This window comes from Pongo abelii, chromosome 7, assembly GCF_028885655.2.
Source record: "Pongo abelii isolate AG06213 chromosome 7, NHGRI_mPonAbe1-v2.0_pri, whole genome shotgun sequence".
Taxonomy (NCBI): domain Eukaryota; kingdom Metazoa; phylum Chordata; class Mammalia; order Primates; family Hominidae; genus Pongo; species Pongo abelii.
In genome coordinates, this window is record NC_071992.2 from 109799973 (window position 1) to 109818356 (window position 18384).

The 18384-nt window shown below is 43.6% G+C and overlaps 1 protein-coding gene across 5 annotated transcripts; it reads left to right on the forward strand.

The window, feature by feature from the left end:
- Window positions 1–646: 646 nt before the first annotated feature.
- On the forward strand, window positions 647–9876 carry PDP1 (pyruvate dehydrogenase phosphatase catalytic subunit 1). 5 transcript variants are annotated; one of them, XM_024250652.3, is made up of 3 exons: window positions 653–853; window positions 1678–1712; window positions 5786–9876. In XM_024250652.3, exons 2-3 carry the CDS (start codon window positions 1682–1684, stop codon window positions 7441–7443), a joined length of 1689 nt encoding a protein of 562 aa, XP_024106420.1. In that variant the 5' UTR covers window positions 653–853; window positions 1678–1681; the 3' UTR covers window positions 7444–9876.
- Window positions 9877–18384: the final 8508 nt, after the last annotated feature.

Here is an 18384-nt window from a genome sequence, read left to right on the forward strand (position 1 = left end):
CTGTCTACACCTGCTTCCTTTCCCTGGGGCGACAGAAAACATGATGGGCGTTAATGCTCCTAAAATCTGCAAGGTATCAAACGAACGAAGCAACAGCTACTCTCGAGGTTCTTTGCTACGCCTTGTACCGCAGGCTGGGGTGAGCCGCAGGGAGTTGAGGTTCCCGTGAGGCTGGAAGCCGCTCCCGCAGCCTACCCTGGGAAGCCCGCACCCAACCGCGAGGCGCAGGGGAGGCTTGGCCGCTGGGCCGGCCACCCACACCACCGCATCCCGGCAGAGCTGCCAGGGATTCGAGGAAGCCTGCACGGCAGGGGAGCAGCCCGTTCCTCGGGCCCCACGCACGCGAAGACATTGGAGCCGGCCCAGGCGCCTCCCCTCTCCCGACCCCGCAGCCTGCTCCGCCAACGCCGCCCAGCTCCACCGACCACCGCCCCCTAGCGCCGCGCAGCCACACCTTCCACTCGTTAGAGGGAGGGGTCACGTGAGGCGGGCCCGGGGAACCAATGGGCGGCTCGCGCCGAATGGAAGGGATTGTCTGACCCCCGTGACGTCACAAAGCTGGCGGGGACCGCGCTCCTCTTCCGCCCCCGCCCCACCCCCGGCCGCAGCCGTCTCCGCCTCCCCTCCCACTCGTCACTGCGCAGCCAATCGGGAGGCGGGAAGCACTCCGGCCCGAACGTGCGGGCGGGGCAGGGTGGCGGCCCCGCAGGGTAGGGGAGCAGAGTGGGCCGGCCGGGGGTGAGGGCTCGCGCTCCGGCAGCTGCACAGTGCTGCGTGGGAAGAGCGCCAAGCGGTGGCGTCGTTGTCGCCCCCTCCTCGTCGGGAAGAATCGTTTGGTCTCCTGCCGTGCCCGGTTCGTATTCCCTACTCCTTGCCACGAGTCGCCCCATCCAGGATCCTCCACCCATCCAAAGTTGTGAGGGGGCGCCAGGCGTGCTCGCGGATCGGCGGCCGCGGGCGTGCGGAGGGCAGGACGAGCCCTGGAGCGCCAGGTGCGCGCCGGGCGGCGGGGCTGTGGGGAGGTCGCGGCGGCGCTGGGGGCCGTCGGGGGCTGGGGGCGGGGGCGGGGCCGCGGTGCAGCCCTAGTGTCTTCCGGCCCCTGCGCTCCGGCTGTCAGCGCAAAGGGCGCCGCGGGGCCGGCGGCAGAGTGAGCTCCAGGGAGGCTGTAGGGCTGCGGCACTGCCTGAGGGTCTCCCTGACGCACCCCGGGTCCGGGCTGGCCCCGCTGGCAGCCTGACGCCGGCCGGCCCCTGTTCGTCTGGACTGAAACGGGCACCCGTGGGGCCGGGACGGGCAGGGCGGGGCGGGCAGCGGGCGGGGCTGCAGTCCATGGGCTTAGCGCCCCGGCTGGATGGAGGGGTTGGCCCTCCGGGCGCGCCCCTGCTCGCTCCTGGCCACCGCTGCCTTGGGCTGTGGCTCTGCCTCCCCGGCGGGGTGGGTTGGTTTGGTTGGCTTCCTTGTTCTCTCCACCCCTTTATCCCTCCTCCATCCTCTTCCCCCCACCTCCCAGCCCATTCACCGGGCTGGAGCGAGACCTCGCCCCTCCTCCGCTCCCGCCTCCCCGCCGCCGCCTCCTCTAATGAGCATCTCTGCCTTGCTTTCAATGGGCCGGTGCTGCTGTCGCTGCTGCTGCCCGCGCGGGTTGTGGATGTTGTCGGCTCCGTGTTGTGATGACAGGAGAATGTGTGTGTGTCCCGGGCCCAGACGAATTGGTAGGTATTTACTTAACTACCTGCGTTGGGTACCCAGGAAGGATGGTGACAGATTTTTGTGTATGGTTTTAGATGGATCAGTGTGGTATTAAGGGATGAGATAGATTGGAAAAAGGGACAAAGGCGTCTTGGATTGGGATAGCTTTGATGCCTTTGTGAGTGCAATTTTTCAGGTAGCGACAAAGGAAACTAATCAAACAAGTACTGGCATGTGGTGCTTCGTATCTTTCTTCATTTATGTAGAAAGATAGCAGGAGCTGTGAAATGGCTAGGCATTTCCAGAAAAATGTTGAAAAATCACGGATGGTCTTTATGTAGAGTGTTTAATGCAATCGGATTACATAAACTGGGGTTCCGACACGTTAAATGATTAGCATAGGTTTTCTTTATCATTTACATCAGAAGCTTTGCAAAACTAAAGGGCTCTGGAATCGGTGCCTTAATAACATTTGCTAATTACTTTGGTCCGTGGGTCTATTGATGGAGTGGAAAAAATGTCTTGGCACAGGCTCTGCTAAGCACATCAGTAAGAATGGATGGGTCTCTTTCCTGTTTCTGGTTGCAGTGCATCTTTCTTTATTAGTCATTGGCAAAATCAGCCAAATCTGCCTGGGATGAAGATGCTGCATACAACGTGGCTGAGTCTAGATCATGGAATAGGAACTTTTCCGTGAAAATTGTGATCAAGAATAACTTGCAAATTTGACACTGCTCTGTTTTACCAACAGTTGTACCTGGATGGTGTTCTTATTGCCTGATCAAGAGCCTTCTACACTAATTTAACAAGCTTGTCAGCAAAAGTTATGATGTAGAGGGTTTTCTTGTTGTTGAATCAGTGGATAATCTGAAGGATATTAAGAGTTTTTCATTGCTTACTTATTTATGAAAGCATTTGAAAGTACTTTGACTCCCAAGGGTATCTGATCTGATGGAGAGAATGTATCACTTGTACCGATGCGGATAGAACGCTTATTAATTACAGCACAGTTTTCATAAATTCCAACTTCCCTGGGAATTTTGTCTTTTGAAGGCGTGTTGGAAGTTGGGGCATTAGGATATAATCTCAGTCCATGTGCTAAGCCTCTGCATAACTGAAAGATAGAGTCAATAAAATTCACTCTCTCATTTTTTTGTTTTTAATCTCAAGAACTTTTGCCTTGAAGGAAAAATGTAGTGGAGAATTTGTTTGATGTTTGAACGTATGTATTGTTAAAAGCACCTGCTGTGTCAATCATTTGCTTTTTGTCACTAGATTTCATTCATTTTGCCGTCAATTACAAAAGTAGAAAAGATGTCAAACCAAGCCGGGTGCAGTGGCTCATGCCTGTAATCCCAGCACTTTGGGAGGCTGAGGCGGATGGATGGCCTGAGGTCAGGAGTTCGAGACCAACCTGACCAACATGGTGAAACCCTATCTCTACTAAAAATACAAAAATAGCCGGGCAGGAGAATCGCTTGAACCTGGGAGGCGGAGGTTGCCATGAGCTGAGATCACACCATTGCACTTCAGCCTGGGCAACAAGAGCAAAACTCCTCCCCCCGCCGCTCCCCCCCCCCCCCCGCCCCGCAAAAAAAATGTCGAAGCAAAGGAATTTAAGGAAAGTGCAGGTTTCCTGGACTTGTTATTCCTTAATTAAACAATCAAACCCTGTTATGCGTCTATCAACCCTCCCTCCCCCACACACAAATAGTATTTTGAGTCAATTTACGTTCCATACGGGCACATTTTCATTGTTTTTTTCTGTAAGATTCTTAATTTTTAAAGAAAGAGCAAATGCAGTCATAAAATTATGAAGAAAAATTCATTAAGATTACATTAGTTTACAATTTTAATGATAGAAAACCTTTATACAAAGCACAAAATGAGTTGATATGCTTTCTGCATGCAAACCTAAAAAGAGATATGGTTTAAGTATGGAAGCCACTGTCATGTGGCCCAACATTTGAGCACATCTTCTGGCTCAGTCATGTACACTTAACTTCTGGATGACTTTCAGGTATTCAGTTTGAATTGCTTTTATTTAAATGGTTACTCCTGATGGATTCCCGTTTTTCTGAAATTTCTGTTTTTCATTAGTGCATTTCAGAATGCTTTTTTAGTTACGGATTCTTATTTCCAAAATTTTAGCCATTACTTTCTATTGCCTGATCTTGTCTTCATTTTCGTAAACAAATCCCTTCTTAGATAGTGCAGTTAAAATGATGGTACTTTCTACTACTACTTGCAGAAGAGAATCTGTGTGGCTGGCTTATGCAGTGCTTATTACAGAAACCAACAAGAATCAGTGATTATTCAGTGTTTAGTTTTCTTTGCTTCCCTCTACCCCGATTTATTACTTTTTCTCAAATTACTCTTCAAAAAAGGTACATGAAAATAATATATAGCTAACACTTGCCATGATATTTGTTTAGCCGTGGGAAGGAATAGTTGCTATTAACTCAGATGGTTTTATTTTCCGTGTTCCTTTTTGTTTATTGCATTTGTTTATTTAAAGTATTTCCAAAGTGTTTCTTTATAGTACAAATGACTGTTTTGAAGCAGTATCTCAAGAATTCAGGGAAAATATATGTTATTGAGGAAGAAGAGGGATTTTTTTCTTGCCTAAATTATCTAGATTAATGATATATTCATTAAATTTCCCAAATAAATGCCCAGAAATTATTTTCAGCGAATATAGTGAGTGATAGGATTTTTTTTAAGTTTGTAATTATATTGCTGTACCTTTTCAATCCAAACCTTAGACTATTATTTGACTGTACTGCTTCCCTGGAGCAAGTAAATACCTTTTTTTTTTTTTTTAATGTGAGAGAAAACATTTTTGGTCTTTCTAAATTTATTTTTAATTTACAATTGACACATATTATATATTTATGGGGTACAATGTGATGTTTCAGTGCATGTATATATTGGTAGACATTGTGTAATGATCAAATCAGAGTGATTACCATATCCAAGAAAACATTTTTCTAGGGGTTAATTCTACTTTGGATCCATAGTAGATGAAAATACTTCTATGGGTTTTCCTTATAGTTGCTAAGCAGGGAACATTGTTAGTAGGTAAATTAAGTTCTAGGACTGAAACCATTTATGTTACTAACAAAGCTTTAGAGCTACTACAATACTTAAAACTTTTTTTTTTTTTTTAAATCACGAAGAGCACGGTAGAATTCAACAGTGAATAAATGAAACCTGAATTTTATTTAAAAGCCTCACTTCCATAAGCATAAAGGCATGAATCCTAGAAGAGCCTTAGATAGCATCTGCTCTGTTGGTGTTCCTTTACAGGTTAGAAGAGTGAGACTCAAAGATGTGAGCTGACTTTTCCAAGATTATTTGGGAGTTGGTGGCAGACCTATGCCCGTTAGCCTGGCAAATTGCCACAGTGGTCTAGAGAAGCAAGTTTTGCAAGACCATCTACTGGGGTACAGGAGAGAAATACTGGAATTTCTTTTTTTATTTAATTATGTAGAAATTTTTCTGTATATGTTACAATGCATATTACTGTAGTCATATATGTATATGATGTACAAGTAATTCATAAATACACATATGTTTGGCTGCATCTTAACACTTTTGGTCATAGCCATGTGTAATCGTGCCAAAAATCGACCACAGGTCTATGTAAAGGGTCTTCATAAATGGAAGAAGTCCCTGTGTAAAATGGGAGATTTCAAGGCATTTTTTAAGAATAGGGAGGGAGAAGGATGATTGGTCAGGTAGACGGCTACTGCATAATGTTATATAACCTTCATCTCCTCAGCTTTCCCCAGCCAAATCTGTTGTGCATTCTGCAGTTTGTACTGCACAAAGGACGACAAAGAAAAGAGAAAATTGAAGTTTGAGTATAGGAGCCAGGAGTTCAGTCATGGTTCCACGAATGACTGGGAGTTGTGCCTGCCAGAATATACCCTGTAGAAATAGTACATGATGTGTGTATAAAATGTAGTACCTTCTAGCAAAGGCTTAACATGTAGATTGACTTGCTTAATATTTGTTATAAAGGCAAAGCTAGATTAAGTATCCTGAAATGTAACTCTTTTCTTTGTGTGCATCTGTCTAATTTGCTGTCTAGGAATCCCAGTCAGAAGTTCCAGCCTGCCACTGTTCTCTGATGCCATGCCAGCACCAACTCAACTGTTTTTTCCTCTCATCCGTAACTGTGAACTGAGCAGGATCTATGGCACTGCATGTTACTGCCACCACAAACATCTCTGTTGTTCCTCATCGTACATTCCTCAGAGTCGACTGAGATACACACCTCATCCAGCATATGCTACCTTTTGCAGGCCAAAGGAGAACTGGTGGCACTACACCCAAGGAAGGAGATATGCTTCCACACCACAGAAATTTTACCTCACACCTCCACAAGTCAATAGCATCCTTAAAGCTAATGAATACAGTTTCAAAGTGCCAGAATTTGATGGCAAAAATGTCAGTTCTATCCTTGGATTTGACAGCAATCAGCTGCCTGCAAATGCACCCATTGAGGACCGGAGAAGTGCAGCAACCTGCTTGCAGACCAGAGGGATGCTTTTGGGGGTTTTTGATGGCCATGCAGGTTGTGCTTGTTCCCAGGCAGTCAGTGAAAGACTCTTTTATTATATTGCTGTCTCTTTGTTACCCCATGAAACTTTGCTAGAGATTGAAAATGCAGTGGAGAGTGGCCGGGCACTGCTACCCATTCTCCAGTGGCACAAGCACCCCAATGATTACTTTAGTAAGGAGGCATCCAAATTGTACTTTAACAGCTTGAGGACTTACTGGCAAGAGCTTATAGACCTCAACACTGGTGAGTCAACTGACATTGATGTTAAGGAGGCTCTAATTAATGCCTTCAAGAGGCTTGATAATGACATCTCCTTGGAGGCACAAGTTGGTGATCCTAATTCCTTTCTCAACTACCTGGTGCTTCGAGTGGCATTTTCCGGAGCCACTGCTTGTGTGGCCCATGTGGATGGTGTTGACCTTCATGTGGCCAATACTGGCGACAGCAGAGCCATGCTGGGTGTGCAGGAAGAGGACGGCTCATGGTCAGCGCTCACGCTGTCTAATGACCACAATGCTCAAAATGAAAGAGAACTAGAACGGCTGAAATTGGAACATCCAAAGAGTGAGGCCAAGAGTGTCGTGAAACAGGATCGGCTGCTTGGCTTGCTGATGCCATTTAGGGCATTTGGTGATGTAAAGTTCAAATGGAGCATTGACCTTCAAAAGAGAGTGATAGAATCTGGCCCAGACCAGTTGAATGACAATGAATATACCAAGTTTATTCCTCCTAATTATCACACACCTCCTTATCTCACTGCTGAGCCAGAGGTAACTTACCACCGATTAAGGCCACAGGATAAGTTTCTGGTGTTGGCTACTGATGGGTTGTGGGAGACTATGCATAGGCAGGATGTGGTTAGGATTGTGGGTGAGTACCTAACTGGCATGCATCACCAACAGCCAATAGCTGTTGGTGGCTACAAGGTGACTCTGGGACAGATGCACGGCCTTTTAACAGAAAGGAGAACCAAAATGTCCTCGGTATTTGAGGATCAGAACGCAGCAACCCATCTCATTCGCCACGCTGTGGGCAACAACGAGTTTGGGACTGTTGATCATGAGCGCCTCTCTAAAATGCTTAGTCTTCCTGAAGAGCTTGCTCGAATGTACAGAGATGACATTACAATCATTGTAGTTCAGTTCAATTCTCATGTCGTAGGGGCGTATCAAAACCAAGAATAGTGAGTGGCTCTTTCACTGGCAATTCTCAAATGATATACATTTAAAGGGCAGATTTTTAAAAAAGATACTACTATAATACACATTTCCAGTTGGTCATTCTAAGCATTTACCCTTTTGATACTCTAGCTAGTCAGGTACTCCAAATTGACTTTGCAGCAGGGTGGCAGGATCAGGAGAGTCTGGTTCTGCCTAGCTCAGATTTCATGGCACCTACACTTGAAGCAAGTCACTTCTTTATCACAGGTGTCTTGAAGCATTGGCTTCTTTTACCAACCTGAGAAAATTAGGATGACCTGGCAAATAAGATCTTGAATAGGCCAAAAGCAAGTATCTTGCTGTGTGTAGTCTCTTGGTTAAAGTGAAGAAACAGTACTGTTCACACCTGCAGACCCCTTTCTTCACTGAGATTCCAGTGTACATGAGAACATATATTTATTGCATGATTTTCTAGGTACACAGTCTATGCATTATTCATATACATTTATTTTAGCCTGAAGTGGTTTTCAAATCCAGTTCTTCAAGCCATAAATGACCAAGATCCAAGCAATCTGAATTTGTTTTTGTGATTATTTGACTGGAATGCTTCTTAAGTGGAATAACTATACTCTGTTATCCACCCGATTTCCTAATGTAATTGAAACATTTTCTATTTTGCCACACACTTGGAGACAATAAGGGTTTTTAGTTTTATCTATTCTTCTATTGAAGTTAAATAAAGAAAAAAAGATTTTTTTATTTGTATTAATGAAAAGCTTTAGTTTAAAATAAGGAGATCCAGAATAAAAAGAAGAGACTGATCTCTTCAATTATTGTCATCTGTAGCCACCAGCACATCACTCTTATGTAATCCCCAAAGGCTTGGCATGCCGTAAGTGTGTGGTGGGTAGACTGCTGCCGGGGAATTGTACTTCTTATTTAGTAGTGATAAGACTTTTCATTATTTTTGGAATTTTAAAGATGACATAAATAAAATAAGCTTAAATATCAATTTGGGGAGTAAGGTTTAATATTGCCATCGGGTGTTGAGACAGGAGGAAGTTTCTGTTTTTCTCCATTTAGACATAGGTCAATTAAAATATTTGGGTTTAAAATGACTAAATGCTTTAAACATATTTTAGCTTAAGATATATGTGTTAAGATATATACATGAGAAACTTTAAAAGGTAACTACTGTGCATGCCTGATGCTTAATAGAACACTTAGTGGCATCAAATGTTTGCAGCAGTCTCCATAATTATATTCAGTCCCTTCTAATACTGTATCAATGTAAATGAAATAAATATATTCAAATTGGCTTTTTGGGAGCTTATTTGATATGCATCAAATGGCATTTTGTTCCTGTGTTTAATAGTGATCTGTATACAGCTGTGCACATATTTTCATCACTTATTCTAGCATCACTGTTAAAAAAATGGCTGTGATTATGTTTGATATTCACCTGGATTTTAATACAAGCCAATATCAGCTTCCCATTGTGTAATAACTTGGGTGTTTAGGAGTCTTTTCACATTTTTGGGAGATATGAACTAGATGTTCAAGAACTCCTTCTGGACTGTGGATACTGAATCAGTGTACTATTGGCTGCAGAATTTGTTTCAATTGAAAATAGACTCAGGAAGATTGCTGCTCAGAATATCATATAATGTTTATTTTTTGAGGTGTTTTTGTTTTTATTTGTGTGTTTTTTTTTTTTTTTAAGTCAGCTTGGAACTTCTTTCCCGGGCAGTATTTGGGAGAGGGAAAGGTTGTACTGTATATTTATTTCTAAATGTTTTGACTGGACCTTTTTCTTTTAATGAAATATGTGGACTGCTCTAGCAAACCCTATTTTCAGCTACTATTTGAATGTTCTTGAACACCACCACTGAAGAGTGTCATATTATACACCAAATAATGTCTCATCTCTATAGTACAGGGAATATAAAATTGGTTTCCTGTGGTCATGATCAAGATAGTAGTATTATTACACAAGAAACTTGGTCTGCAGTCTGGAAGCTGGTCTACTCTATAGAAATGAAAATGCAGCATGGAGTTGACATTGTGGAAATGAAAGTAATTGGGTATTAGAAATCTGAAAGTACTGTCATCTAAAAGCAATTGTGATTTTATTGTAATTGGTTGTCACTGTTATACGGTCTCTAGCATTAAAGAATACATGTAAACTTTCATGGTATTTGGCCTTTCTTAAATTTTTTTAAAATTTAAACTTTCTAACCTATGTATTCAGCTTCTGTATTTATATTTAATCAGTGGTTCATGTTATATAATACACCCTTAACTAGTTAAATGGAATGTTGGTATGGTACAGAGTACCATATTGGTAAGAAAACTGTCTTATAAAAGATGTATATGTGTGAAGACATGAAAGTTTAATGTACAGAATGGTTGGAGAAATGCCCATGGTGAATTAAAGCTTCATATCTGCTTTCTGAATGTCCTGTGTTGGTTTTTAATAACAAGATTGATTAGATGCTTCCTATGCGTGGTAGATGATACTTAACTTTAGGACCCAGTAGATACATAGTACTTCAAATTTGTAAAAATTGAGGTAAAATTTTTTTTTTTTTTTTTTCGAGATGGAGTCTCGCTCTGTCACCTAGGCTGGAGTGCGGTGGTGTGATCTCATCTTACTGCAGCCTCTGCCTCCTAGGTTCAAGCAGTTCTTCTGCCTCAGCCTCCCAAGTAGCTGGGACTACAGGTGCGGGCCACCACGCCTGGCTAATTTTTGTATTTTTAGTAGAGATGGGGTTTCACCATGTTGGCCAGGCTGGTCTTGAACTCCTGACCTTGTGATCTACCCACCTCGGCCTCCCAAAGTGTTTGGATTACAGGCGTGAGCCACCACGCCCGGCCAAAATTGAGGTATAATTTAAACAAAATGCATAGATTTAAAATTTGCGATGTAACATTTGGTAACACCCCAATAAATATATAAAACTTTTCCTTCAGAAAATTCCTTATGCCCCTTTCCAGTTAATCCCTCCCCTCATAACTATCGTTCCACTTCTCTCACTATAATTTTGCTTCTAGAAATTTGTATAAATCATACATGTACTTTTTTTTTTTTCCAGATGGTCTTGCTCTGTTGCCCTGGCTGGAGTGCATGATCTTGGCTCACTGCAGCCTCTGCCTCCTGGGTTCGAGCAATCCTCCTGCCTCAGCCTCCTGAGTAGCTGGGACTACAAGCATGTGCCACCACACCTGGCTAACTTTTGTATTTTTGGTGGAGACAGGATTTCACCATGTTAGCCAGACTGGTCTCAAACTCCTGACCTCAAGTGATCTGCCCACATCAGCCTCCCAAAGTACTGGGATCACAGGCATAAGCCACTGCACCTGGCTCACATATGTGCTTTTTATGTTTTACTTTTGCTCAATTTTTGGAGATTCACTTATGTTGTTGATTGTATTCACAGTCTGTTCCTTATTATTGAGTAGCATTCCAGTGTTTGAATGTATCACAATTTATCCATTCTCTATTGATGGATGTTGTCAGTCTCCCCCTGCCCCCCTTTAAAGATAATTTTTAGGTTAATAATTCTCAGAAATGCTGTTTGGTTAAGGTGTAGCTTTAACTTTGCAAATAATGATTACAGGTAAGTTTTATGTTAAAGCTTTGATGATAGGACCCTTAATGCCCTTAAAATAAATGGTGGGAATTTTTCATGGTGAAAAGTTCGGTGGGATTAAGGCGTGGCCCTTTGCTATTGGCCTCTCTGTTCCTCTCCCACTGAGAATTTTGTTGAGTTCATTAAGCTTGGTAGATGATTGTGTTAATGACAAATTGAGAAAATGGCAAATTATACCTCGGTGGGTTTTTTGTTTTTTTTTTAAGAGACAGAGTCTCACTCTGTCACCTAGACTGACGTGTAGTTGTGTGATCACAGCTTATTGCAACCTCAACCTCCTAAGCTCATATAGCTTGGTTTTTGATGGTTTGGGTTTATCACTGCATTGACCATAGCTATGACTAGGGATGAGGAAGGAAGAGGATGAAGTGCTGACTGTTGGGGATGGGGTGACTGACTTGAGTATTTCTGCTTTCATTAAACAAAGTTAACATTGCTTAGAATGAGCTTCCATGTTCACTAGTCAAACACATACCTGAATGTGGGTTGTTCATTTGTCCTTGGGTATAGCAAGAGGATCTAGGTAACTGTTATCCTCTCTGTAGGTTGACATATTTAATTCTGACTTTTTTCATAAATACTAGAGCAATAGCTATTCATTGTAGAGTTTTTCAGACCTTCAAAAGCTACGTTCTGTTAAAATTGATGCAGTGGTGCCTTTACTACCTAAACAAGCTGAATAAATGAAGACGTTTTAATGGCATCAGAATTGGCTTATTACAGTATGAAAATCATTTCCTTTTTTCCTTTCAGAATGTACTTTAAAAGCCAAGCTTAATCCTATTAAATCCTATCTGTCCAGTTCTTACGACAATGCAGTTTATAACCCTGGATTGAATCATAATGCATAGCATTGTTTTCTAAATAGCTCTCAAATTACAAGTCTTCAAAACAAACTCCAGCCTGGGCGACAGAGCAACACTCCATCTCAAAAAAAAAAAAGGTTATCCAATGCATGTATATTAAGGTCCACACAATTTAGGCTCAGTTATTTAGCCAATATTTAGGTTCATAAATGGTCCCCATCCAACCCTTGACTCCCAGAAGCTCCCTATGCACAGAATGAGAGAAGCATTCCTTTGAGGGTCCACCAGGAACTGTAGCTGCTATTTGTGAGTATCAGTTACCCAGATCCAAAAGGACTGGATATTTCATCTTGGTTTATCTTACTACCCTTACCCAAAGGCGGGTGGAGGAGACAGTTTTCCATCCAGGATCCTGCCCAAACTCATGAGTTCCCTGCTTTTCTTTCTTTTCTTTTTTTTTTTTTCTTTTTGAGACAGAGCTTCACTCTTCTTGCCTAGGCGGGAGTGCAATGGTGCAATCTAGGCTCACTATAACCGCCTCCTGGGTTCAAGCGATTCTCCTGCCTCAGCCTTCCGAGTAGCTGGGATTACAAGCATGCGCCACTACACCCAGCTAATTTTGTATTTTTAGTAGAGACAGGGTTTCTCCATGTTGGTCAGGCTGGTCTCGAACTTCCGACTTCAGATGATCTGCCTGCCTCGGTCTCCCAAAGTGCTGGGATTACAGACGTGAGCCACTGTGCCCAGCTAGTTCTCTGCTTTTCTAAAACATACCCAGTTCACTGACTTTCTGCTTGTAACAGATGCTCAAAGTGCACAAATACTAAAGTGTGAGGTTAGTGATCACATTCAGCCTTTCAGAAACTTTAAACCCTGGGCATTAACAACAAGCAGTCAAGAAGAGTCAACTAAAGATTTTATCTAATCTGTGGCGATGAACCAGATTGTCTTTTTGAAGGCCAGAAACTGTTTTGTTTGCTGGCAGTGTTGCCTCAGAGACCAGCCTTCCAGCGTGAACACTGAGAAGAATGGGAAATGTGACGAGAGACCTAAGCTGGGAAAAACAAGAAAAGTGAGGGAAGGGAAAGAATGGTATTGGCAATTGCTGTAGTGATTACAGAGGCAGTAATGGAGTCAGGGAGCACCAGATCCTAATACTTTGGACCAGTGACAAGGATGAGAGCAAAGCACCGGAAAGACAGCAGTGAGCTAAACAGTAGCAAGGTAAAGGACTTTAAAAATCATTTTTGGCCGGGCACGGTGGCTCATGTCTGTAATCTCAGCACTTTGGGAGGCTGAGGTGGGTGAATCACCTGAGGTCAGGAGTTCAAGAGCCCCCTGGCTAACGTGGCGAAACCCCATCTCTACTAAAAATACAAAAAAATTAGTTGGGCATGGTGGCGCATACCTGTAATCCCAGCTACTTGGGAGGCTGAGACAGGAGACTCACTTGAACCCGGGAGGCGGAGGCTGCAGTGAGCCAAGATTGTGCCACTGCACTCCAGCCTGGTGACAGAGCAAGGCTCCATCTCAAAAAAAAAAAAAAAAAAGGCCGGGCACGGTGGCTCACGCCTTTAATCCCAGCACTTTGGGAGGCCGAGGTGGGCAGATCACAAGGTCAGGAGATTGAGGCCATCCTGGCTAACACAGTGAAACCCTGTCTCTACTAAAAATACAAAAAAATTAGCCAGGCGTGGCGGCGTGTGCCTGTAGTTCCAGCTGCTGGGGAGGCTGAGGCAGGAGAATGGCATGACCCCAGGAGGCGGAGCTTGCAGTGAGCTGAGATCACGCCACTGCACTCCAGCCTGGGTGACAGAGCAAGACTCTGTCTCAAAAAAAAAAAAAAATCATTTTTAAACTCTTATGTGCACATATTTTATGGTAGGGCAGCAGCAATTGACATTAGCATGGCCATTTAGTCCTGGTCCATTAGATAAGCAAAAAGGAAAGTCTTTGAAACTGACCATATGGAAGGGGATCTGTGGTACCCAGAAGGATAGTTTTCTCCAAAGAACTTTGCTTAGAAATTATTTTTCTTTGCTCCAAACCTGTAGATAAGTTAAATAGCCTAATTTAGCCTGATGAAAACAGAGATGGGATCATTAAGGCCCTGGTGTCAGTAGAGACAGAGCTGTGAGACTGAGCAGGCCAGAGAGAATGAGGGTTATTAAAGCAGGGCCTTGTTGACCATGATGTCAGAGCCCTGTGGCTCCGGGCATAACCAGAAAACACACTGATGTTGCAGCCATACTAATAGTAACAGTAACCACAGCGATTGTTTCTTGTGTACCTACTATGTGCCTGGTTCTGTGAAAAGTACACTGTGTACATGTTCTCATTTTATCCTTGTGCCAGCTAGTGTCTGGCCCTTCAGTCCCTTCTCTGGCTGTCCCTGCCCTGCTCTGCGGACCAGGAAGCCAGACCCTACAGGCTGTAGCTCCCAGGGCTCATTTGCCTCCTGATTGCCATTTCGGTTCAACCAACAGGTAACACCAGCAGATGATCAGAGGGTGGGATGAGAGAGAGGCCGGGATATTTCTTCCTTATTCCCTCCATGCTGTGGGCTGCATCTCCAGCCTTAGCTGTAACCCTCACACTGTACTGCTCGTCTTCCATGATTCCAAGCCTCAGTGGGCCCAGGTAACATTATTTTCTTCCTTTGTCCTTTCAGCCTTAGGGAGGGTAATGACTTCTACTGTTGCTAGTCTCGTGGTGCCCCACCATCCTTTGTTTGTTCCTTTACTCTTGTTCAAATCTCTGTAAGAAATCCATTCATTTGAAACATCTAGGGTGAAGTCAGTTTCCTGCTGAGACCTGACCAACATAAGCTTCAAAGCAAGCTGAAGTATTATATCCTCTATTTTAGCCAGCACAAAGAGGCTAGGTAACACGTCCAGCATCACACACCAAACAAATTCACGTCTGTGTATTTCAAAGCCGGCATGTTTAATCAACACAGCATGCTGCCTGGCCTCTCCATGTAACCAGAATGATTCCTTTGGAATCGAGAAAGCCTGAGGCCTAAGTGGCCAATAAGCAAGTGATTCCTTGAGAAGCAGAAACCAAGATTGACATAGCCCAGCAGTTAACATAGCACACAAGGAAGACACTGCAGCTTCTGTCTTGGACACTGCTTTGCTCTTGGATAACTGACTCTAGGAAGAGCCATGCTGTGCGCAGCCTTCTAGAGAGGCCCATGGAGAAAGGGACTGAATCCTTCTTCCAACAATCACATGAGTGATTATATCCTCTATTTTAGCCAGCACAAAGAGGCTAGGTAACACGTCCAGCATCACACACCAAATTCATGTCTGTGTATTTCAAAGCCGGCATGTTTAATCAACACAGCATGCTGCCTGGCCTCTCCATGTAACCAGAATGATTCCTTTGGAATCGAGAAAGCCTGAGGCCTAAGTGGCCAATAAGCAAGTGATTCCTTGAGAAGCAGAAACCAAGATTGACATAGCCCAGCAGTTAACATAGCACACAAGGAATGGAGCCCCCCACAGATGGAAGGAGTGAGCTGGGTGCAGAAAAAACAGAATTATGGTTTTATAGGTTAGAACCAGTTGTTTCTCACTTAGCAGTGCATTGCATACACAGGTATATGTTTCTTAGTGCCTTGTTTCAATTGTCCAGGCACTGAGGATAGGTGTTAGGGGTGAAAGGTGGTTAAAAGGTAGGGTCTGCTTTCAAGGAGCTCACAGTTTGAAGTGAAAATTACCATTGCATAAAATAATAATTACCCTTGGTAATTAAGGATGATTCAGAAACTGAGACAAATACAAAATTTCAACAATAATCCAGAAAAAAGAGTGACTCTGTCCTGGTGTGCCATAGTGACAAGGCAGGCCCTAGAGAGTCAGGGAAGTTTCATTAGAAGGGACAGTGCTTGAGCAGAGATTTTAAAGGGGAAAAGGGGTTTGCCAGGCAGAAAAGAATCCAGGGGCCAGGCTTGGTGGCTCACGCCTGTAATCCCAGCACTTTGAGAGGCCGAGGTGGGTGGATCAGCTGAGGTCAGGAGTTTCAGACCAGCCTGGCCAACATGGTGAAAACCCCTCTCTACTGAGAATACAAAAATTAGCCGGGTGTGGTGGCACATGCCTGTAATCCCAGTTACTTGGGAGGCTGAGGCAGGAGAATTGCTTAAACCCAGGAGGCAGAGGTTGCAGTGAGCCGAGATTGTGCCATTGCACTCCAGCCTGGGTGACAGAGCAAGACTGTGTCTCAAAAAAGCAAACAAACAAACAACAATTAAAAAAAAAGAGAAGAATTGAGGGATGACTTTCTTGGAAGAAGGCAGAACTCGTGTTTGAAGAGCTCTGAGTGCCTTTCATATGGGTAGAACATGCACTGGTGGGGAGCTGTGGTGGGTGATGAGGTGGAAAGGTAGGAACAGCACAGAAGAGCCCTAAGCAAATACACAGTCACTCTGGAGCACTTTTGCAGCCAGCAAAACTTTAGAGACAGAACTGCTTGAGAAGGCAGAGGCCAACCAAGACAAGCATGGGATGCAAGAGTTGGTGGGGGCAGGCGTGGGAGGAAGAAGGACAGAGGAAGGTCAGCTGGACCCGTGCCAGGCTGAGATCTGGCTTCTAGCCACTCACAGGTAGGAGCCTAGACTGATTTAAGTGAGGAAGTGTTAATGGTTAAACAAGAGAACATCTGTGTGATTTGCATATTGTCATTAGTCATTCGTGGGTCTGCAGTCAAATTTAGTAACCTGGTGTTTAATTCAAACATAGTCATATTTTTGTTCCCCTCAGTTCCTTGGCTACGATAGTACACTTACTGAACACTACTCAGGTATTGTGCAACTTAAAAGCCACTGAACTTGAGTAACCTACCAGCCATCCATCAGTCTTGGACCATGATAGCTGGATTGAATTACCAGCCACAGGCTGGTTCAGTCCAATCTAGCAAGTGTGTATTGGGTTGCTTCATTGTTTTAGGTACTAGGGATACGTGGTAACCAGCCTTCAGGATGGCTCTCAGTGACCCCTGCCTCCTGGTATTTACATCCTGTGTAGTCAGTACACTCCTAGGGTTGGGCTAGAGTATAGCAGATGCAATGGGATGGCTCTCCTGATATTAGATTATAAAAAGACACTGCAGCTTCTGTCTTGGACACTGCTTTGCTCTTGGATAACTGACTCTAGGAAGAGCCATGCTGTGCGCAGCCTTCTAGAGAGGCCCATGGAGAAAGGGACTGAATCCTTCTTCCAACAATCACATGAGTGAACTTGGAAGCAGATTTTGCAGTCCCAGTGACGTCTTCGTGGCTGCACCCTTAGTCAACAGCATGACTGTGACCTCATGAATGACCTTGAGCTAGAAAAGCTGCTCTCAGGTTCTAAACCCTCAGAAACTGTGTGAGAAATAACTTTGTTGTTTTAGATGCTAAGATTTGAGTTAATTTGTTACACTTTTGAGAATTTTACAGTTTGGTCACACAGACACTGATTATTTGACTGTGTCTCCAACTTGGATTACCTGGTAAACAAGATGTGCAATGACCAAATAAGTCACATATTTAAAGGTCACTTGGGTTCAAAGAAATGGAGGTAGATCTATATATACTCTCATGAAAAGACCTCTGAGACATATTTAGTAGAACAAGTCAAATTGTATAATATGGTCTTTATTTATTTTTATTATATTTATTTTTTTTGAGACAGTCCTGTCACCCAGGCTGGAGTGTAGTGGTGTAGTCTTGGCTCACTGCAACCTCCATCTCCCAGGTTCAAGTGATTCTCATGCCTCAGCCTCCTGAGTAGCTGGGATAACAGTGTGCACCGCCATGCCTGGCTAATTTTTATATTTTTAGTAGAGATAGAGTTTCGTCATGTTGACCAGGCTGGTCTTGATCTCCTGACCTCAGGTGATCGTCCCGTACCCTCAAAGTGCTAGATTACAGGTGTGAACCACCGCACCTGGCCCTGTGGTCTTATTTATGTTTTTTAAAAAAAATCTCCAGTTTTCTAGATTGTCAATGAAAGGGAATTCCACTGGGGGAGGAGCAGCTGACAGGCCAACCCATGACCCCCCGCAAATCACTTTCACTTTGGGTAATTTCTGCTAATTTGCTATTACTAATCCTTGAGATTCTCAGCAGGTATATTTACACATTAAAATTCGATATTTGAAAACACATCTGTTTAACACTGTTCAAAATCATTTTAGGCTAAAGTTTTGTTACAGGAATTAATAGTATGGTTAGTAAATAAATGATATATAATGTAAATGTATCAGGCCTCACTGGCCTGTGACTGTAAAATAAGGTCATATGTCATTATAATTTTTTAAATTGAGGTAAGATTAACATGCAATAAAAAGCCCAGATCTTAGAGGACTGATAAGTTCCAACAATGTCATACACCTATATAACCACCATCAAAATAATATATAAGACAATTTCTTGTTTTCTTTTTTATGTACTGCTCCTTGTAGAGCAGGGCTCTCTCAACAGGCAGTGTGCCCAGAGTATCCAGGACATTTTCATGGTC

Coding starts and splice junctions, on each gene's coding strand:
- PDP1 (XM_024250649.3), top strand. CDS start 1,352: ATGGAGGGGTTGGCCCTCCGGGCGCGCCCCTGCTCGCTCCTGGCCACC. Junction 1,713..5,785: donor TCCCGGGCCCAGACGAATTG/GTAGGTATTTAC, acceptor TTTGCTGTCTAG/GAATCCCAGTCAGAAGTTCC.